This window comes from Nerophis lumbriciformis, linkage group LG10 (genome assembly GCF_033978685.3).
Source record: "Nerophis lumbriciformis linkage group LG10, RoL_Nlum_v2.1, whole genome shotgun sequence".
Taxonomy (NCBI): Eukaryota; Metazoa; Chordata; class Actinopteri; order Syngnathiformes; family Syngnathidae; genus Nerophis; species Nerophis lumbriciformis.
In genome coordinates, this window is record NC_084557.2 from 3845312 (window position 1) to 3869880 (window position 24569).

Here is a 24569-nt window from a genome sequence, read left to right on the forward strand (position 1 = left end):
GACGGTAAATTTATCATTGACTTGAATGATTTACTGTGTAGTATACACACATTATACACAAATATAAGACAATATATTTAACATTGACTTTAATGATATACTGTGTAGTATACACACATTATACACAAATACAAGACAGTATATTTAACATTGACTTGAATGATATACTGTGTAGTACACACACACTATACACAAATATAAGACAGTATATTTAACATTGACTTGAATGATATACTGTGTAGGATACACACATTATACACAAATATAAGACAGTATATTTAACATTGACTTGAATGATATACTGTGTAGTACACACACACATTATACGCAAATATAAGACAGTATATTTAACATTGACTTGAATGATATACTGTGTAGTACACACACACTATACACAAATATAAGACAGTATATTTAACATTGACTTGAATGATGTACTGTGTAGTACACACACACTATACACAAATATAAGACAGTATATTTAACATTGACTTGAATGATATACTGTGTAGGATACACACATTATACACAAATATAAGACAGTATATTTAACATTGACTTGAATGATATACTGTGTAGTAGACACACACATTATACGCAAATACAATACAGTATATTTAACATTGACTTGAATGATATACTGTGTAGTACACACACACATTATACACAAATATAAGACGGCATATTTAACATTGACTTGAATGATATACTGTGTAGTACACACACATACACACATATAAGACATTTCCCTTTATTTTGTTTAGCAAGCTAACGAACAAAGGAGTCATTATTATAATCATTTCATTATAATGGGGATCAATAAAAAAAATACTATATGTTATTTATTTGAAGCAAACATTGTTATATTGATAATGAAAACATGCTTGAAAAAATAAAATATTAGATTTCTCTTTTGTCCTGTGTTTAGTTTTTTTTTTCAAATATTTGAAAAACATGGGTTGTTTTACATTGGCGTCAATAGCATAGCACAAGAAATAACTTTGCATACAGAACATTTAGTCTTGACATGATTGAAACTTCTGCTCCTATTTTTAGCCAAACCAATCATTTGGTCAACAACATGTGAGTATGATGCACCGCAAATTAGTCCCAAAAATATGAAATATGGTTCCGTTGATCCCACGTCATTGGAACAGTATCCATAGAAAGCAGACGTGTTGTATAGACATCTTAGCGTGCAGTGGAAAGAGGGAGCTGACAACAAAGAGTGTGATGAAGTCCCCAATATAACACCAGCCTGCAACCACCCGTAGCGGATTATAAATCACGTGTCCATTCCTCAGCTTGTTTGTTATGATTTGTTTCCTTGGCGACACTCGACGCCTGACCCCCCCATCCCCCGGCCCAGCCCCCGCCTGACCCAGACACTGGTTTGCTGAACTTTACAAAGTGGCACATTAGCGGTCAGGCGGCGCCGTGTCCTGACACCGACATTTTGGACTGTTGAAATTGAAAACCCCTTTTGTTCTATCGGGGACAGAAAACAATCTGAAAATAGTGTGATGACTCGAGGCGAGTGTAGACACTTTTAGACACCCGGGTGCTATTATTGTGACGATCTGTAAGATCTCGAAGCATATGACGGTGATGAGCGGGGGCTTTAAATAGAACTCTCTCTTCCGGGTATATTTTCAGACAAAGACATGACTGACTGGATTTGTTGTTTTGTTAAAGGTGACCCTAATGCCAGGTCATGTCGTCATGGGGGTCCCCCGTCCATGTTCCACCTGAGCCCTACCAACACTATATGTTATTTTGGCAGCCGCTTCCTCAAGACCACGGTCTCCCACTCCTTGCTTCTCGAGTATCAGTCGAGCCAGCACTTTCCATTGGCGGGAGGTGCCCGCCGAGGGTCATGTCTCACACCATATTTTGGCCCGCATTAAATAGAACGTAATGCTCATCTTGTTTCTTGGTAGCGGTGAGGGGACACCGGCAGGGTCCTGGAGGTTCCCCTTGCGACGAGAATAGCGCCATGACTTCATGAATGAGGGACTCGCACCAGGAGGCAGCACATTTCTCAAGAGGGTCTTCAAAGCCCACAGGGAACTGAACAAGAGCCGTAACATTGTGTACGTTCACATTTGGAGTCCCCGCGTTTATTTGGAAAGTCTCCGAGAAGTCAAGTTCGAGAGGGACAGCCGCAGCAAGTGTCATCTGGTCTTCCAATTTGGGGAGGGCGGTGGAGTTTAAAATGGTGTGAATATGATAGCCATCCCTGCCCACTGGTGTAGCTTATGCAAGGTCTGACACTGGCAGGCTGTAATCGGACAAAAAAGGACCGTGTAAATCAACCACAGCACCACTTTGTTGGGGGGGACCTTTGCCGACTTTTGCATGAATCTCAGGCGGCTCCCAGGAGGTGAGTGCCGACCCTCAGGAGGGGTGAAAGATGACCGTGGTGTCCCAGGAGAACCGCAACGAGACCGTGGTCATTCCCCCTTTGTTGCAAGATGCCGCCGACTTGGAGGAGCTGGAGTGCAGCGAGAGGGTGGTCATCAACATCTCCGGCCTGCGTTTCGAGACACAGTTAAAGACCCTCTCCCGTTTCCCGAACACACTCTTGGGGGATCCACGCAAAAGGATACGCTTCTTTGACCCTCTAAGGAACGAGTACTTCTTTGACAGGAACAGGCCCAGCTTCGACGCTGTCTTGTACTACTACCAGTCCGGTGGGAGGCTTCGGAGACCGGTGAGTGTCCCTGTGGATATTTTCCTGGAGGAAATCAAGTTCTATGAGTTCGATGAGGAGACTATCGAACTTTTTCGAGAGGATGAGGGTCTCACGAAGGAGGATGACCGACCTCTTCCCAAGAGCGAGTTCCAGAGACAACTGTGGTTGCTGTTTGAGTATCCGGAAAGTTCAGGACCCGCAAGGATCATTGCCATTGTGTCCGTTATGGTCATCCTGATATCCATCATCATTTTTTGCTTGGAGACATTACCAGAGTTTAGAGACATCCCCGTGCAGATGCACGAAACTCACACCAACGGCAGCCACCACGGAAAAGTGCAAAGTCCCTTCACGGATCCCTTCTTTATTGTGGAGACACTCTGCATCGTGTGGTTCTCCTTTGAGTTCACCATGAGGTTCTTGTCATGTCCCAGCAAGGCAGCGTTCTTCAAGAACATCATGAACATCATTGACGTGGTGGCCATTGCTCCGTACTTCATCACCCTAGGCTTGGACCTTGCTGAGCACCAAGGCAGCAGCCAACAAGCTGCCTCCTTGGCCATCCTCAGGGTCATACGCCTGGTCCGGGTTTTTAGGATCTTTAAGCTCTCCCGACACTCAAAGGGCCTTCAGATCCTTGGGCAAACCCTTCACGCCAGCCTCAGGGAGCTGGGCCTCCTAATATTCTTTCTCATTATCGGAGTGGTTCTCTTCTCCAGTTCGGTGTATTTCGCAGAAGCAGAAGACCCGGAGTCAGGGTTCAAAAGCATCCCTGACGCTTTCTGGTGGGCGGTGGTCACCATGACGACGGTGGGATACGGAGACATGTGCCCTTCCACCATCGGGGGTAAATTTGTCGGCTCCTTGTGCGCCATCGCCGGGGTCCTCACCATAGCTTTGCCAGTGCCCGTCATCGTGTCTAACTTTAACTACTTCTACCACCGAGAGAACGACCAGGACAACAACATGCAATACGTTCACGTGACTTGTGGACAGCCGCAGACGTCTTCTGGGGAATTTGCTTTAAGTCGAAGCGAGCATTCTCTGTCCAAAACAGATTCCTATCATGAGGAGGACCTGGAGAGTCTGACATGCCCGAGCAATACCCAGATGGAGATATACCGTGGCAAGCTGACGGACGTATGAAAGAACGCCCAAATGGTAAGTGGAAGGTTAGGTACTAACAACTTGCATATATGATCTATCGTCTTGAAAACCATTAGTGTTTTATCAAAATGTGAAAAAATAAATATCAAAAACAACCGCAGAGGATGCTGGTTCTCAAGAGGATGTACAAACCAACCACGACAGTGGTAAAAGACCCACCACACAAGAGTTGTATTGAAAATGTAGGAAACTAAATATGTCCTGTCTAAGTCTGCGAGTATCAAGTGATGAATCTGCTCGGATGAGAGGAGAATCTTCTTGGAAAACAACCAGAGTCCAGTTGCAATCTATTCAGTACCTGACAATACAAGGACCTGGGTTATTGACACAGTTAAAGTTAAAGTACCAATGATTGTCACACACACACTAGGGGTGGCGAAATGTGTCCTCTGCAATTGACCCATCCCCTTGTTCACCCCCTGGGAGGTGAGGGGAGCAGTGAGCAGCAGCGGTGGCTGCCCCTGGGAATCATTTTTGGTGATTTAACCCCCAATTCCAACCCTTGATGCTGAGTGCCAAGCAGGGAGGTAATGGCTCCCATTTTTATAGTCTTTGGTATGAACTCACAACCTATCCATCTCAGGGCGGACACTGTAACCACTAGGCCACTGAGTAGGTTACAGGCAATTGTAAACTAACTTAGACAAACTTTATTGATCCACAAGGGAAATTGTTCTAACTCCTCTCCTTAGAACCCCTGCACACTAAAGCAGGACAGTTTGTCAAAATTTCCTTCCCCATTGTGTTGCCGGTGCCCTTGTTTTTCAGTCAAATACACCACACCATGAATTGTTTGACGTGGACCCCCGACTTAAACAAGTTGAAAAACTTATTGGGGTGTTACCATTTAGTGGTCAATTGTACGGAACATGTACTGTACTGTGCAATCTACTAATACAAGTTTCAATCAATCAATCAAAACACAATGGCACTGATTCAAACTGGTACCTGCTCCCGAAAATGTGAATTTAAAGCATGGCTGCATTGCAGAGATATTCATGAAACAATCTTGTCAGACTTCTGCTTCTCCATTCATTTGGTATGTGCCACACCAGTGACCTTTTCCCCAATGGCGACGTCAGCGCGTTACCCATAAGCCTTAAGCAATAACCCCTGGTTTCCACAGGATGCGGAACGCCAGCGAAACATAACCGCCAGGAAACGGCACCATCGTCTGTTGTCTGGCAATGCCTACTGCTCCGCCGTGCAGCGAAAAAGTGCAGACTTTTACCAAATCTAGCAAATCGGCGCATATCCATCCATCCATCTTCTTCCGCTCATCCGAGGTCGGGTCGCGGGGGCAGCAGCCTAAACAGGGAAGCCCAGACTTCCCTCTCCCCAGCCACTTCGTACAGCTCTTCCCGGGGGATCCCGAGGCGTTCCCAGGCCAGCCGGGAGACATAGTCTTCCCAACGTGTCCTGGGTCTTCCCCGTGGCCTCCTACCGGTCGGACGTGCCCTAAACACCTCCCTAGGGATGCGTTCGGGTGGCATCCTGACCAGGTGACCGAACCACCTCATCTGGCTCCTCTCCATGTGGAGGAGCAGCGGCTTTACTTTGAGCTCCCCCCGGATGACAGAGCTTCTCACCCTATCTCTAAGGGAGAGCCCCGCCACCCGGCGGAGGAAACTAATTTCGGTCACTTGTACCCGTGATCTTGTCCTTTCGGTCATAACCCAAAGCTCATGACCATAGGTGAGGATGGGAACGTAGATCGACCGCTAAATTGAGAGCTTTGCCTTCCGGCTCAGCTCCTTCTTCACCACAACGGATCGATACAGCGTCCGCGTTACTGAAGACGCCGCACCGATCCATCCGCCTGTCGATTTCACGATCCACTCTTCCCTCACTCGTGAACAAGACTCTGAGGTACTTGAACGTGACTTAATCCTGCAGCCACCAAACCGGATCCCCTCAACGCCTTGACTGCGCCTAAAAATTCTGTCCATAAAAGTTATGAACCGAATCGGTGACAAAGGGCAGCCTTGGCGGAGTCCAACCCTCTTTGGAAACGTGTCCGACTTACTGCCGGCAATGCGGACCAAGCTCTGACACTGATCATACAGGGAGCGGACCGCCACAATCAGACAGTCCGATACCCCGTACTCTCTGAGCACTCCCCAAAGGACTTCCCAAGGGACACGGTCGAATGCCTTCTCCAAGTCCTAAAAGCACATGTAGACTGGTTGGGCAAACTCCCATGCACCCTCAAGGACCCTGCCGAGAGTATAGAGCTGGTCCACAGTTCCACGACCAGGACGAAAACCACACTGTTCCTCCTTGCCGTCCATCAAGACCGAAGGCGAGCGTTGTCCACACGCATCTCCTACCAACCACACCCCTGTATCAGCTGGCATTTGACATAGGACCCCCCCTTTCCGCACTTCGCTTTTGGGTCAATAAGGTGAAAACCTTTGACAAGTTTACTTCATGTCCGTCCCCGCCTATTAAGACCTTTCAAAATGTGAAATACAATGGACTATTTTGTTTTGAAAGTAAACCGGATCATTTATTTGGTCTTTGCGCGTGACTTCCTGTCCAACACCAGCAGATTTTAGCTACCATATTTTTCGGACTGTTAGTCGCAGTTTTTTTTCATAGTTTGGCCGGTACTCAGGAGCGACTTATGTGTGAAATGATTAACACATTACCGTAAAATATCAAATAATATTATTTAGCTCATTCACGTAAGAGACTAGACGTATAAGACTTCATGGGATTTAGCGATTAGGAGTGACAGATTGTTTGGTAAACGTATAGCATGTTCTATATGTTATATTTATTTGAATGACTCTTACCATAATATGTTACGTTAACATACCAGCAACCCTCCCGGATTTTCCGGGAGACTCCCGAAATTCAGCGCCTCTCCCGAAAACCTCCCGGGACAAATTTTCTCCCCTCCAGCTCCATGCGGACCTGAGTCCACTTTCCCACAATATAAACAACGTGCCTGCCCAATCATTATAACTGTAGAATGATGGAGGGCAAGTTCTTGGTTTCTTATGTGGGTTTATTGTTAGGCAGTTTCATTAACGTCCTCCCAGCGCGGTAACAACACACAACAACAGCAGTCACGTTTTTCGTCTACCGTAAAGCAGTTCGTCTGCCGTAAACAGTAATGTTGTGACACTCTTAAACAGGACAATACTGCCATCTAGTGCATTTGATGACAGCACTTTTGTGCGTGCCACACAGCAATGCATCATCAGAGAGGGTGTTCAGCATGGTTCGAAAAATAGTGACAGAGAATAGAACAAGGATGGACAATTCAACCCTTAACTCAACAATGAGTAGATGAGTGTTATGTGTGTGTATATGTGTAAATAAATGAACACTGAAATTCAAGTGTTTCTTTTATTTATATATATATATATATATATATATATATATATATATATATATATATATATATATATATATATATATATATATATATATATATATATATATGTCTTAGTAAGGTTATCCAAAAAATAGTGCTCGATACCGTAGTAGAGCGCAATATATGTATGTGTGGGAAAAAAATCACAAGACTATTTCATCTCTACAGGCCTGTTTCATGAGGGGGGGGTACCCTCAATCATCAGGAGATTTTAATGGGAGCATTCGCATACCATGGTTTATATAGGGCACAGAGTGGGTGGGTACAGGCTGGCCTAGGGGCGTGGTGATTGGCTCATGTGTTACCTAGGAGGTGTTTCCGTCTATGGCGGCATGCTGTGACAATTTCGCTGCGCTTGTTGAGGGATGCCAGGTCTGGACGGTAAATAATAAACAGTTTCTCTTTCAAGCATAGGCTGCATCTTTTATTACCACTATTGTAAGGTGTGCTGGATGCAAGAATTTGCCATGTTATTGAATATTCAACATTATTGTCTTTGAGGTCCCAAATGTGTTTGCTGAGTTCTGTGGTATTTCGCAGGTTTTGCATCCCTCAACAAGCGCAGCGAAATTGTCACAGCATGCCGCCATAGACGGAAACACCTCCTAGGTAACACATGAGCCAATCGCCACGCCCCTAGGCCAGCCTGTACCCACCCTCTCTGTGCCCTATATAAACCATGGTATGCGAATGCTCCCATTAAAATCTCCTGATGATTGAGGGAACCCCCCCTCATGAAACAGGCCTGTAGAGATGAAATAGTCTTGTGATTTTTTTTCCCACACATACATATATATATATATATATATATATATATATATATATATATATATATATATATATATATATATATATATATATATATATATATATATATATATATATAATAAAATAAATATATTTTTATAGCCAGAATTCACTGAAAGTCAAGTATTTCTTATATATATATATATATATATATATATATATATATATATATATATATATATATATATATATATATATATATATATATATATATATATATATATATATATATATATATATATATATATAATTATATATATATATATATATATATATATATATATATATATATATATATATATATATATATAAAAGAAATATATATAAGAAATACTTGACTTTCAGTGAATTCTGGCTATAAAAATATATATATATATATATATATATATATATATATATATATATATATATATATATATATATATATATAAGAAATACTTGACTTTCAGTGAATTCACTGAAAGTCAAGTATTTCTTATATACAGGTAAAAGCCAGTAAATTAGAATATTTTGAAAAACTTGATTTATTTCAGTAATTGCATTCAAAAGGTGTAACTTGTACATTATATTTATTCATTGCACACAGACTGATGCATTCAAATGTTTATTTCATTTAATTTTGATGATTTGAAGTGGCAACAAATGAAAATCCAAAATTACGTGTGTCACAAAATTAGAATATTACTTAAAGCTAATACAAAAAAGCGATTTTTAGAAATGTTAGCCAACTGAAAAGTATGAAAATGAAAAATATGAGCATGTACAATACTCAATACTTGGTTGGAGCTCCTTTTGCCTCAATTACTGCGTTAATGCGGCGTGGCATGGAGTCGATGAGTTTCTGGCACTGCTCAGGTGTTATGAGAGCCCAGGTTGCTCTGATAGTGGCCTTCAACTCTTCTGCGTTTTTGGGTCTGGCATTCTGCATCTTCCTTTTCACAATACCCCACAGATTTTCTATGGGGCTAAGGTCAGGGGAGTTGGCGGGCCAATTTAGAACAGAAATACCATGGTCCGTAAACCAGGCACGGGTAGATTTTGCGCTGTGTGCAGGCGCCAAGTCCTGTTGGAACTTGAAATCTCCATCTCCATAGAGCAGGTCAGCAGCAGGAAGCATGAAGTGCTCTAAAACTTGCTGGTAGACGGCTGCGTTGACCCTGGATCTCAGGAAACAGAGTGGACCGACACCAGCAGATGACATGGCACCCCAAACCATCACTGATGGTGGAGACTTTACACTAGACTTCAGGCAACGTGGATCCTGTGCCTCTCCTGTCTTCCTCCAGACTCTGGGACCTCGATTTCCAAAGGAAATGCAAAATTTGCATGGTTGGGTGATGGTTTGGGGTGCCATGTCATCTGCTGGTGTCGGTCCACTCTGTTTCCTGAGATCCAGGGTCAACGCAGCCGTCTACCAGCAAGTTTTAGAGCACTTCATGCTTCCTGCTGCTGACCTGCTCTATGGAGATGGAGATTTCAAGTTCCAACAGGACTTGGCGCCTGCACACAGCGCAAAATCTACCCGTGCCTGGTTTACGGACCATGGTATTTCTGTTCTAAATTGGCCCGCCAACTCCCCTGACCTTAGCCCCATAGAAAATCTGTGGGGTATTGTGAAAAGGAAGATGCAGAATGCCAGACCCAAAAACGTAGAAGAGTTGAAAGCCACTATCAGAGCAACCTGGGCTCTCATAACACCTGAGCAGTGCCAGAAACTCATCGACTCCATGCCACGCCGCATTAACGCAGTAATTGAGGCAAAAGGAGCTCCAACCAAGTATTGAGTATTGTACATGCTCATATTTTTCATTTTCATACTTTTCAGTTGGCCAACATTTCTAAAAATCCCTTTTTTGTATTAGCCTTAAGTAATATTCTAATTTTGTGACACACGGAATTTTGGATTTTCATTTGTTGCCACTTCAAATCATCAAAATTAAATGAAATAAACATTTGAATGCATCAGTCTGTGTGCAATGAATAAATATAATGTACAAGTTACACCTTTTGAATGCAATTACTGAAATAAATCAAGTTTTTCAAAATATTCTAATTTACTGGCTTTTACCTGTATATGCGACTTATACTCCGAAAAATAAGGTAAATTGAACCGCCGTTTTACGGCCACCAGCAAAAATAGAAGCCGTGCATGTGTTTAGCGCTGGGATGCGGAACGGCACCGCCGTGTAAGACGGACACATTAACTTGAATAAAAACGGACACAGTCCGCCGCCGTGGCGATGACGTTCTGCAGCCGTTTTGCATCCTGTGGAAATCAGGGGTAGTAAGTCTATGGACTTGAAATGTCTCACACGGCTCAATACAAAACACCTACTGTAACAATACGATTATTTAGCCGTTTGACTTCTGAAGTGGCTACCTGTCCGGGGTCTACCCAAAAGCAGCTGGGATAGGCTCCAGCTACTCCTTCATCCCGATAGGGACAAGTGGTAGAAAAATGGATGGATGCTAGCCAGGGCCGCCCTGTCGCATAAACACTCTATGCAGTCCTTTAGGGCCACAAGATCAAGGCCCGAAACTGCACATTTGTTTGGATCGTTGCCTATTGTTCACAATCAATATGAGACACATGACGACGGATTGATTTTTTAATGCATTCTAAATATTAAATAAACGTAAATAAAAGTCTGCTTACAGCGGAGCCAATGGAGCTCCTTTATTTCGCCCATAAAATCCAATAAATAACATCCACAAAGCGCCAACAATACTCCATTTACATTTGGTGACCTGAATATTAACAAGTATTAGGGATATTGTTATTATAAATATTAACAAGTATTAATGATATAGTTATTATAAATATTAACTAGTATCAGTGATATTGTTATTATAAATATGAACTAGTATTAGTGATATTGTTATTAGAAATATTAACAAGTATCAGGGATATTTTTATTATAAATATTAACTAATATTAGTGATATTGTTATTATGACTATTAACTAGTATTAGTGATATTGTTATTATGAATATTAACTAGTATTAGTGTTATTGTTATTATAAATATTAACTAGTATTAGTGATATTGTTATTATAAATATTGACTAGTATTAGTGATATTGCTATTATAAATTTTTACAAGTATCAGGGATATTTTTATTATAAATATTAACTAATATTAGTGATATTGTTATTATAAATATTGACTAGTATTAGTGATATTGTTATTATAAATATTAACAAGTATCAGGGATATTTTTATTATAAATATTAACTAATATTAGTGATATTGTTATTATGAATATTAACTAGTATTAGTGATATTGTTATTATAAATATTAACTAGTATTAGTGATATTGTTATTATAAATATTAACAAGTATCAGGGATTTTTTTATAAATATTAACTAATATTAGTGATATTGTTATTATAAATATTGACTAGTATTAGTGATATTGTTATTATAAATATTAACAAGTAATAGGGATATTTTTTTTATAAATATTAACTAATATTAGTGATATTGTTATTATGAATATTAACTAGTATTGGTGATATTGTTATTATAAATATTAACTAGTATTAGTGATATTGTTATTATAAATATTAACTAGTATTAGTGATATTGTTATTATAAATATTAACAAGTATCAGGGATATTTTTATTATAAATATTAACAAGTATTAATGATATTTTTATTATAAATATTAACTAGTATTAGTGATATTGTTATTATAAATATTAACTAGTATTAGTGATATTGTTATTATAAATATTAACAAGTATCAGGGATATTTTTATTACAAATATTAACTAATATTAGTGATATTGTTATCATGAATATTAACTAGTATTAGTGATATTGTTATTATAAATATTAACTAGTATTAGTGATATTGTTATTATAAATATTAACTGGTATTAGTGATATTGGTATTATAAAGATTGACTAGTATTAGTGATATTGTTATTATAAATATTAACAAGTATCAGGGATATTTTTATTACAAATATTAACTAATATTAGTGATATTGTTATTATGAATATTAACTAGTATTAGTGATATTGTTATTATGAATATTAACTAGTATTAGGGATATTGTTATTATAAATATTAACTAGTATTAGTGATATTGTTATTATAAATATTGACTAGTATTAGTGATATTGTTACTATAAATATTAACAAGTATCAGGGATATTTTTATTATAAATGTTAACTAATATTAGTGATATTTTTATTATGAATATTAACTAGTATTAGTGATATTGTTATTATAAATATTAACTAGTATTAGTGATATTGTTATTATAAATATTAACAAGTATCAGGGATATTTTTATTATAAATATTAACTAATATTAGTGATATTGTTATTATGAATATTAACTAGTATTAGTGATATTATTATAAATATTAACTAGTATTAGTGATATTGTTATTATAAATATTGACTACTATTAGTGATATTGTTATTATAAATATTAACAAGTATCAGGGAATTTTTTTTATAAATATTTACTAATATTAGTGATATTGTTATTATAAATATTGACTAGTATTAGTGATATTGTTATTATAAATATTAACAAGTAACAGGGATATTTTTATTATAAATATTAACTAATATTAGTGATATTGTTATTATGAATATTAACTAGTATTAGTGATATTGTTATTAGAAATATTAACAAGTATCAGGGATATTTTTATTATAAATATTAACTAATATTAGTGATATTGTTATTATGAATATAAACTAGTATTAGTGATATTGTTATTAGAAATATTAACTAGTATTAGTGATATTGTTATTATGAATATTAACTAGTATTAGTGATATTGTTATTATAAATATTAACAAGTATCAGGGATATTTTTATTATAAATATTAACTAATATTAGTGATATTGTTATTATGAATATTAACTAGTATTAGTGATATTGTTATTATAAATATTAACTAGTATTAGTGATATTGTTATTATAAATATTAACTAGTATTAGTGATATTGTTATTATAAATATTAACTAGTATTAGTGATATTGTTATTATAAATATTAACAAGTATCAGGGATATTTTTATTATAAATATTAACAAGTATTAATGATATTGTTATTATAAATATTAACTAGTATTAGTGATATTGTTATTATAAATATTAACTAGTATTAGTGATATTGTTATTATAAATATTAACAAGTATCAGGGATATTTTTATTACAAATATTAACTAATATTAGTGATATTGTTATCATGAATATTAACTAGTATTAGTGATATTGTTATTATAAATATTTACTAGTATTAGTGATATTGTTATTATAAATATTAACTAGTATTAGTGATATTGTTATTATAAATATTAACAAGTATCAGGGATATTTTTATTATAAATATTAACTAATATTAGTGATATTGTTATTATGAATATTAACTAGTATTAGTGATATTGTTATTATGAATATTAACTAGTATTAGTGATATTGTTATTATAAATATTAACTAGTATTAGTGATATTGTTATTATAAATATTGACTAGTATTAGTGATATTGTTACTATAAATATTAACAAGTATCAGGAATATTTTTATTATAAATGTTGATTAATATTAGTGATATTTTTATTATGAATATTAACTAGTATTAGTGATATTGTTATTATAAATATTAACTAGTATTAGTGATATTGTTATTATAAATATTAACGAGTATCAGGGATATTTTTATTATAAATATTAACTAATATTAGTGATATTGTTATTATAAATATTAACTAGTATTAGTAATATTATTATAAATATTAACTAGTATTAGTGATATTTTTATTATAAATATTGACTACTATTAGTGATATTGTTATTATAAATATTAACAAGTATCAGGGATTTTTTATTATAAATATTAACTAATATTAGTGATATTGTTATTATAAATATTGACTAGTATTAGTGATATTGTTATTATAAATATTAACTAGTATTAGTGATATTGTTATTATAAATATTAACGAGTATCAGGGATATTTTTATTATAAATATTAACTAATATTAGTGATATTGTTATTATGAATATAAACTAGTATTAGTGATATTGTTATTATAAATATTAACTAGTATTAGTGATATTGTTATTATGAATATTAACTAGAATTAGTGATATTGTTATTATAAATATTAACAAGTATCAGGGATATTTTTATTATAAATATTAACTAATATTAGTGATATTGTTATTATGAATATTAACTAGTATTAGTGATATTGTTATTATAAATATTAACTAGTATTAGTGATATTGTTATTATAAATATTAACTAGTATTAGTGATATTGTTATTATAAATATTGACTAGTATTAGTGATATTGTTATTATAAATATTAACAAGTATCAGGGATATTTTTATTATGAATATTAACTAATATTAGTGATATTTTTATTATGAATATTAACTAGTATTAGTGACATTGTTATTATAAATATTAACTGGTATTAGTGATATTGTTATTATAAATATTGACTAGTATTAGTGATATTGTTATTCTAAATATTAACAAGTGTCAGGGATATTTTTATTATAAATATTAACTAATATTAGTGATATTGTTATTATGAATATTAACTAGTATTAGTGATATTGTTATTATGAATATTAACTAGTATTAGTGATATTGTTATTATAAATATTAACTAGTATTAGTGATATTGTTATTATAAATATTGACTAGTATTAGTGATATTGTTACTATAAATATTAACAAGTATCAGGGATATTTTTATTATAAATGTTAACTAATATTAGTGATATTTTTATTATGAATATTAACTAGTATTAGTGATATTGTTATAAATATTAACAAGTATCAGGGATATTTTTATTATAAATATTAACTAATATTAGTGATATTGTTATTATGAATATTAACTACTATTAGTGATATTGTTATTATAAATATTAACTAGTATTAGTGATATTGTTATTATAAATATTAACTAGTATTAGTGATATTGTTATTATAAATATTAACAAGTATCAGGGATATTTTTATTATAAATATTAACTAATATTAGTGATATTGTCATTATGAATATTAACTAGTATAAGTGATATTGTTATTATAAATATTAACTAGTATTAGTGATATTGTTATTATAAATATTAACAAGTATCAGGGATATTTTTATTATAAATATTAACTAATATTAGTGATATTGTTATTATAAATATTAACTAATATTAGTGATATTGTTATTATAAATATTAACTAGTATTAGTAATATTCTTTTTATAAATATTAACAAGTATCAGGGATATTTTTATTATAAATATTAACTAATATTAGTGATATTGTTATTATGAATTTTAACTAGTATTAGTGATATTGTTATTATGAATATTAACTAGTATTAGTGATATTGTTATTATAAATATTAACTAGTATTAGTGATATTGTTATTATAAATATTGACTAGTATTAGTGATATTGTTATTATAAATATTAACAAGTATCAGGGATATTTTTATTATAAATATTAACTAATATTAGTGATATTGTTATTATGATTAATGATTAATTAATTTGACACTTTTGGAAATGTCAGCATCATTTTGTGATACAACTCTTGTATTGGATCTAATGAGTGTGATGTAGAGGCATTAACTTGCAGTTAACATTATTATAATGAACTATAAAATAGTTGTGTGAGTGGATACACTGCAAAAAGTCAGTGTTCAAAAAGTAGAAAAAAAAATACAAAAATGGGGGGTATTTTATTTGAACTAAGCAAAATTATCTGCCAATAGAACAAGAACATTTGGCTTGTCAAGACTTTCCAAAACAAGTCAAATGAGCTAACTTCAATGAACCCAAAAATACCTTAAAATAAGTATATTCTCACTAATAACAAGTGTACTTTCTTGGTAGGAAAAAAAAGAGACCTTTTTGCTCAATATGTTGAAAAATATTCTTAAATGAAGTAAATGCTAGTGCCATTATCTTGACATAATGATATTACATTTCTTGAAACCAGCAAACTTATACTAAAAACTAATTTATTGTTCTTAATTGGAATTCAACAAGACAACCGCTTGTTACTCTCGGGGTCTCCTAGCCGCTCAGGCAAATCATATTGTCTAAAAATGCATTTTTCCATGGATAACATGACATCATCGCGCCAAGTGCGTGCTCTTTCAGTCAATTAGTGTGCATATATACAGCCCGGCCCCCACATTTTGTTTTATGTTAATTTTGAAGAATTCATCTGAATGTGCATGAACTATTTCTGTTCAAAATTGTTAGAAATGTTTAAATATTAACTGTCAGTTTTCTGTACTGTGCCAACTGTACTACTATATGAGTACATATTTTCTATTTTTTTATTGAAAATAAAACAGCAAAGTCCATTTGGCTGTCATCTGTTTTAATTATGAGACACAATTGTGTCAAAGTCATGATTTTTTTTTTCATGCTTGAAATAAGAAATGATTACTTAAAAAAAAAAGTAGTTTTATACTTGTGAGTGTTGATGACACAGCTTTGCAACACTTGATATTCTAGTTTCAAGCATGTTTTACTCAATATAGGTCATCAAATCTCAGCAACAAGCTGCAATATTGTAGTATTGTGTTAAAAAACACTTTAAGACCAATGTCTTGGAAAAATATATCACTCTTGAATCAACACAGTAGTTAATACTAGGATCAATGTTAATTAAAATACTAAATGTGGGATATAAATAATAATGGAAGTATAATTGTTTGTATATAGTATATAAATTGGTACAAAGGTTTAACACGCGTATAAGGATATTTCACATGCCTTTACTGTGTATTAGAGATGCGCGGTTTGCGGACACAACCGCGGAGTCCGCGGATTATCCGCGGATCGGGCGGATGAAATTTAAAAAAATAAGATTTTATCCGCTCGCGGGTCGGGTCGGGCGGATTAATTAGATTTTTTTTTTTTTTTTTTTTTTTTGCGGGTGGCAGTTAAACCAATTCGGAAATATATATAGATTGTTAAATGTTGTTACCCACATACGAAAAACGAGCAGGCACCTGCTGCATATGCCACAACAGAAGAAAAAAAAAAAAGAGATGGACACTTTTACGGAGCGGAGAAGGGACGCCTCTGGGACCGAGGCCCCTTCCCCCGAGAGGGCCCCACCGGGAGCCATAGCTGAGGCGATCCGCGAGAAGGGCCCGACGCACGTCCAGGGTCACCACCGCGCCCACCGCACCGACACCCCGCCTCGTCCGCTTTCGCCGCGGCCGGCGTCACGCGCAGCAGGTAAGCAGCTTACCTGCCCGCCACCCCCGTGGCCGGGGGCTCGTAACATGGGTCACTCCGCGCGCTCCGCCCGCGCAGCTTACCTGCTTGCCACCCCTGTTGCCGGGGGCGCGTAACAGGAGTCACTCCGCACGCAGTGCGCTCACAAAAGGGGTGGGGCTCACCCTGGTTGATATAGAGAGCAGGACGGTGGCCATGGAATTTCATTTAAGGTTTGTGATAAACCATCAAACTCATTCGTTAAAAGGACTCTATAGTAATATAAAGCGAATTTTTCTGGACATTATCATGCAAGAAAAGTTTATTTTTGGGATCGCGATCACCGCGTAATGATTTTTAAAGGTTGCATTACATTATTAACTGTCCCATGTGATCAGCCAGTGCGATTGGAAGTCCATGCTCAATTATTGCCTCCGTAAATAAAACGTCGGCATTTATCACATCCAAAGAATCTGTTTGGGCGACGAAAAACGTTGAAAGTTTTCCACTTGTATCGCTAGCAACGGCATTAGACTTGTGTTTTTTTGTCCCAACGTGGTCTTTTACATCGCTAATTCCTCCGTGTCCGATCGAAAAATCTTGTCTGCACAAGGTGCAATTCGCGTAGTTTTCACCCTTTTTTTTATTTTTTATTAATATTAGATATATAACAACGGGCGGATGGCGGGCGGGTGCAGTTCTGATCAAACGTTACATCGGGTGGGTGGCGGATGGTTGACGACTTTCTGACGTGGTTGCGGATGAAATAAATTGCCTATCCGCGCATCTCTATTAGATATATAACAACGGGCGGATGGCGGGCGGGTGCAGTTCTGATCAAACGTTACATCGGGTGGATGGCGGATGGTTGACGACTTTCTGACGCGGTTGCGGATGAAATAAATTGCCTATCCGCGCATCTCTATTAGATATATAACAACGGGCGGATGGCGGGCGGGTGCAGTTCTGATCAAACGTTACATCGGGTGGATGGCGGATGGTTGACGACTTTCTGACGCGGTTGCGGATGAAATAAATTGCCTATCCGCGCATCTCTACTGTGTATATAATTGAACAGTGTTCATATTGTGTATAATGTGTATTTATAATATGTTGTACAAAAGACATTTCATCATTTTCGGAAGTTCATCTTGTACTTGACATTGTTTATAGGGTTAGGCGCTATAAGTGTTCAACTTCAGCCTATAAACCCTTTCGGTCTGCAACATTTTCATTTTCAATCTATGAATGTACAACTGTTTGTTTATTTTTGTTGACCATTGACCGAAGAATAATAAACTAAGTAATATCTTACTGAGATCATTTAGGACCAAAACCCTTAAAACAAGTAAAACACTCTAACATACAATCTGCTTAGTGAGAAGAATGATCTTATCAGACAGAAAATAAGCAAATATCACCCTTATTTGAGATATTTCATCTTACTTAGATGTCAGTTTTTGCAGTGTACAATTGGTCAAATAAATAAGTAAACAAAAGTGATTGAATCACATCCGCTTGTTGGACACTTGAAGCGTTTTGGTCTTAAAGGGTTAACTTGTTTTCATTTATTTTGGAAGTAAGTTGAGTTTGATTGTTTACCTGCTGAGACTTGGATAAACAGATTCTATTCCTTGTGTTGTTGTTTGTGGTTACCAGTAGGAAGAACCATGTCGAGCTGCATGAATAACTTGGCTTTAATAAAGACTTCAGGAGGACAGCAATTTTACAGACGCACTGCATGAGAGAGTGGTAATAACTGATTCCCTGATGTGCACACCCTGGTGGTGTCTTCGAAAATTACAACAACAAAACAGTCATTTTACCAAATGATCTACACCTTGCATGCTAGTGAGGGAAGAGCGCCCCCCTGTGGATGCATGCAAGCAGCACTGCAACATTTCCCCCCTTTTGTTTGCTTTTTTTTTGTCAACTTACTCTGATTTGTGTTTGCTTGCAGGAGAAAGGACGTGACGCTGGAGATATTATCTTCAAAATAGAAGATGTTTACGCAGAAGAATGTGGAAAAGGTTTCCTAACTGGACTGTGATATTATATTTATTATGTCAAACATGTCCTGCGGATGGTGTTCTGCTGACCTCGACTGCGGAAGTTGTGGATCGGTGGAGGGAATACTTCGAAGACCTCCTCAATCCCACCAACACGTCTTCCTATGAGGAAGCAGTGCCTGAGGAATCTGTGGTGGGCTCTTCTATTTCTGGGGCTGAGGTTGCTGAGGTAGTTAAAAAGCTCCTCGGTGGCAAGGCCCCGGGGGTGGATGAGATCCGCCCGGAGTTCCTTAAGGCTCTGGATGCTGTGGGGCTGTCTTGGTTGACAAGACTCTGCAGCATCGCGTGGACATCGGGGGCGGTACCTCTGGATTGGCAGACCGGGGTGGTGGTTCCTCTCTTTAAAAAGGGGAACCGGAGGGTGTGTTCTAACTATCGTGGGATCACACTCCTCAGCCTTCCCGGTAAGGTCTATTCAGGTGTACTGGAGAGGAGGCTACGCCGGATAGTCGAACCTCGGATTCAGGAGGAACAGTGTGGTTTTCGTCCTGGTCGTGGAACTGTGGACCAGCTCTATACTCTCGGCAGGGTCCTTGAGGGTGCATGGGAGTTTGCCCAACCAGTCTACATGTGTTTTGTGGACTTGGAGAAGGCATTCGACCGTGTCCCTCGGGAAGTCCTGTGGGGAGTGCTCAGAGAGTATGGGGTTTCGGACTGTCTGATTGTGGCGGTCCGCTCCCTGTATGATCAGTGCCAGAGCTTGGTCCGCATTGCCGGTAGTAAGTCGGACACGTTTCCAGTGAAGGTTGGACTCCGCCAAGGCTGCCCTTTGTCACCGATTCTGTTCATAACTTTTATGGACAGAATTTCTAGGCGCAGTCAAGGCGTTGAGGGGATCCGGTTTGGTGGCTGCAGGATTAGGTCTCTGCTTTTTGCAGATGATGTGGTCCTGATGGCTTCATCTGGCCAGGATCTTCAGCTCTCACTGGATCGGTTCGCAGCTGAGTGTGAAGCGACTGGGATGAGAATCAGCACCTCCAAGTCCGAGTCCATGGTTCTCGCCCGGAAAAGGGTGGAGTGCCATCTCCGGGTTGGGGAGGAGATCTTGCCCCAAGTGGAGGAGTTCAAGTACCTCGGAGTCTTGTTCACGAGTGGGGGAAGAGTGGATCGTGAGATCGACAGGCGGATCGGTGCGGCGTCTTCAGTAATGCGGACGCTGTATCGATCCGTTGTGGTGAAGAAGGAGCTGAGCCGGAAGGCAAAGCTCTCAATTTACCGGTTGATCTACGTTCCCATCCTCACCTATGGTCATGAGCTTTGGGTTATGACCGAAAGGACAAGATCACGGGTACAAGCAGCCGAAATGAGTTTCCTCCGCCGGGTGGCAGGGCTCTCCCTTAGAGATAGGGTGAGAAGCTCTGCCATCCGGGGGGAGCTCAAAGTAAAGCCGCTGCTCCTCCACATCGAGAGGAGCCAGATGAGGTGGTTCGGGCATCTGGTCAGGATGCCACCCGAGCGCCTCCCTAAGGAGGTGTTTAGGGCACGTCCGACCGGTAGGAGGCCACGAGGAAGACCCAGGACACGTTGGGAAGACTATGTCTCCCGGCTGGCCTGGGAACGCCTCAGGATCCCCCGGGAGGAGCTGGACGAAGTGGCTGGGGAGAGGGAAGTCTGGGCTTCCCTGCTTAGGCTGCTGCCCCCGCGACCCGACCTCGGATAAGCGGAAGAAGATGGATGGATGGATGTCAAACATGTCATCCAGCCCTTGTCATGTTATATTTATTTGTGATTGTACATATTTTCTACTTTTTCCTGAGCTTGCAGCTGATGTTTAGTCTTGCATTGCAGTTGGAGAATGAACTTGAATGCAAATGCTATATCTTTATTTTTCTAAAGGGTCAATTTAATATTTTTTTAAACAAATAAATCATCAATCGGCGACAAACAGTCGTGTCTTTTGTCAATGAGAACATGCACTAAGCCTGCCTTTCAGAGGTGTGGACTCGAGTCACATGACTTGGACTCGAGTCAGACTCGAGTCATGAATTTGATGACTTTAGACTCGACTTGACAAAATGTAAAAAGACTTGCAACTCGACTTAGACTTTAACATCAATGACTTGTGACTTCACTTGGACTTGAGCCTTTTGAATTGACATGACTTGACATGACTTGCTACTTTCCCCAAAACCCAAAGATGAAAAAGTTATTCGGGAGCGCTCCGTATTTTTCATTGTGTACTTGTCTATCAGCGTTGCGTGTGTCAGCTGGTGTGGTCTCAGTACAACAGCCAATCAAATTAGATCTACTTTGTTTTCATCACACAGCATTCATCCAATCAAATTGCAGGAAGAAGACATGTCCAAACCACACGCCAGTGAACAAAAAATGATACCTAAAATAATTTTGTTTGGGTATAAAAATTACGAGGTGGTCAACACAAAACGGTTTGCAGTATGCAACACATGCGGTTCGAAAATGACTGATGGAGAGGCAACAACTTCCAACTTCGTCCGGCATTTGAAGTTGCACAAAGAACGGTAAGTTTTGAATGTAAGATAACGTTTATTGGCTAAGTAACGTGACTTTTATTTGCTGTGTAGTTAAATCAGTGAGGCTGTAAACTCACTGCTAACGTTATAACGTTATTGCAAACACAGGAATCTGTTGCAGTTCACTACCTTATTCATACTTTTTGTTCAGTGATTTTTTTCAAGCAGGGTTACGTTAGTCAATATATCACACGTAACGTTAGACGGCGGTCAGCAGCACCGCGTATTTTAGCCACCTAAAAAAAGACAAAAATAGTCAAATAAAGGTCAGTTAAAATGTATACTATATTATGAATATGTGTACCGTTTTAGCTAGCTTTCTGACATACTGTTGGTTGTTTACCTCAGTGGTCCCCAACCACCGGGCCGCGGCCCGGTACTGGTCCGTGGATCGATTGGTATCGGGCCGCACAAGAAATAATTTTTTTTTCTTTTCTTTTTTTAATTAAATCAACATAAAAAACACAAGATACACTTACAAGTAGTGCACCAACCCAAAACAACTCTCTCCCCCCTTTTGTTCTGGGCATTGAACATGAAGACTCTTCCTTCACTGTTCCGAGTGGCCATGAGAGTCTTGGCAGTGCCTGCCTCCAGTGCTCCAGTGGAGCGAGTTTTCAGCCATGGTGGCATCATACTACGCCCCCATCGTGCACAAATGACTGACAGACTCTTGGCTAATTTGGTCTTTTGCAAATGCAATGCAGCATAGGGCCCTGACATATAAAAAGTACAACTTTTTTGTTATGTTCACGTATATGTCATGTTTTGTCAATGTTAACACTTTTGTACAAATAAAGATAGAAACTATACACTTCTTCAGTAAAGAACACGAGCAGTGTGCTTTACTAACACTCAAATATGTTATGTATAGAATGATATACAATAATATGATGTAACTATTGTCATTATGTTTACAGCCATATTGTTGGACAACAACAGGTAAGTATAACACACCTGCAATATTAAGTTACAGACAAGATTACTAGTGATGATATGATTACAATAATAATAACGATAATAAAATAAAATAAAAAAAGAATAGAAAAAATGTTGATTAAAAAAATAAATGAGAGAAAATATATACTACTACTACTACTATAGAAATCATCTTTAATAAAACACAGAGAAGGGCTATAATGTAAATATTGCAACTATATGTAGTAATTCTTTATGAATACATAATTTTTCAAATCCTGTTTATAGGCAATATTTTGACTGAAAAGGACGCTGATGATATATACAACATTAATATCAACTTTACTAATATATGAATATAACTCCTATTAGTATCATTAATATTACATTAATAACACATTTACTAATATAATATTAGTGTCATATATGACATTAATATCAATATTACTAATATATAACTAATAGTGTCATATATGACATTAATATCAATATCACTAATATAATATATAACTAATATTAGTGTTGTATATGACATTAATATAAATATTACTAATATATGAATATAACTCATATTAGTGTCATATAGGACATTAATATCAATGTAACTATTATATGAATATAACTCATATTAGTGTCATATATGACTTTAATATCAATATTACTAATATAATATAGAAATAATATTAGTGTCATATAGGACATTAATATCAATATTACTAATATAATATATAAATAATATTAGTGTCTTATATGACATTAAAATCAATATTACTAATATATAACTAATACTGTCATATATGACATTAATATCAATATTACTAATATATAACTAATATTAGTGTTATATATGACATTAATATCAATATTACTAATATATTATATAACTAATATTAGTGGCATATAGGACATTAATATCAATATTACTAATATATGAATATAACTCATATTAGTGTCATATATGACATTAATATCAATATTACTAATATAATATAGAAATAATATTAGTGTCATATATGACATTAATATCAATATTACTAATATAATATATAACTAATATTAGTGTTATATATGACATAACAATCAATATCACTACTGTAATCTATGAATATAACTAATATTAGTGTCATATATGACATTAATATCAATATTACTATTATATGAATATAACTCAGTGTTATATATGACATTAATATAAATATTACTAATATAATATATAAATAATATTAGTGTCATATAAGACATTAATATCAATATTACTAATATACAACTAATAGTGTCATATATGACATTTATATCAATATTACTAATATAATATATAACAAATATTAGTGTCATATAGGACATTAATATCAATATTACTAATTTCATATATAAATAATATTAGTGTCATATATGACATTCATATCAATATTACTAATATAATATATAAATAATATTAGTGTCATATATGATATTAATATCAATATTACTAATATAATATATGAATAATATTAGTGTTATATAGGACATTAATATCAATATAACTAATTTAATATATAAATAATATTAGTGTCATATATGACATTCATATCAATATTACTAATTTAATATATAAATAATATTAGTGTCATATATGACATTAATATCAATATTACTAATATAATATATAACGAATATTAGTGTGATTTATGACATTAAAATCAATATGACTACTGTAATATATGAATATAACTAATATTAGTGTCATATATGACATTAATATCAATATTACTATTATATGAATATAACTCAGTGTTATATATGACATTAATATAAATATT

General features: G+C 36.1%; 1 protein-coding gene across 1 annotated transcript; it reads left to right on the forward strand.

Moving 5' to 3' along the window:
* Positions 1 to 2413: 2413 nt before the first annotated feature.
* Positions 2414 to 19378, forward strand: LOC133612184 (shaker-related potassium channel tsha2-like). Its single transcript, XM_061969350.2, has 2 exons — positions 2414 to 3856; positions 19252 to 19378. Exon 1 carries the CDS (start codon positions 2414 to 2416, stop codon positions 3839 to 3841), a length of 1428 nt encoding a protein of 475 aa, XP_061825334.2. The 3' UTR covers positions 3842 to 3856; positions 19252 to 19378.
* The last annotated feature ends 5191 nt before the right edge of the window (positions 19379 to 24569 follow it).

Coding starts and splice junctions, on each gene's coding strand:
- LOC133612184 (XM_061969350.2), top strand. CDS start 2,414: ATGACCGTGGTGTCCCAGGAGAACCGCAACGAGACCGTGGTCATTCCC.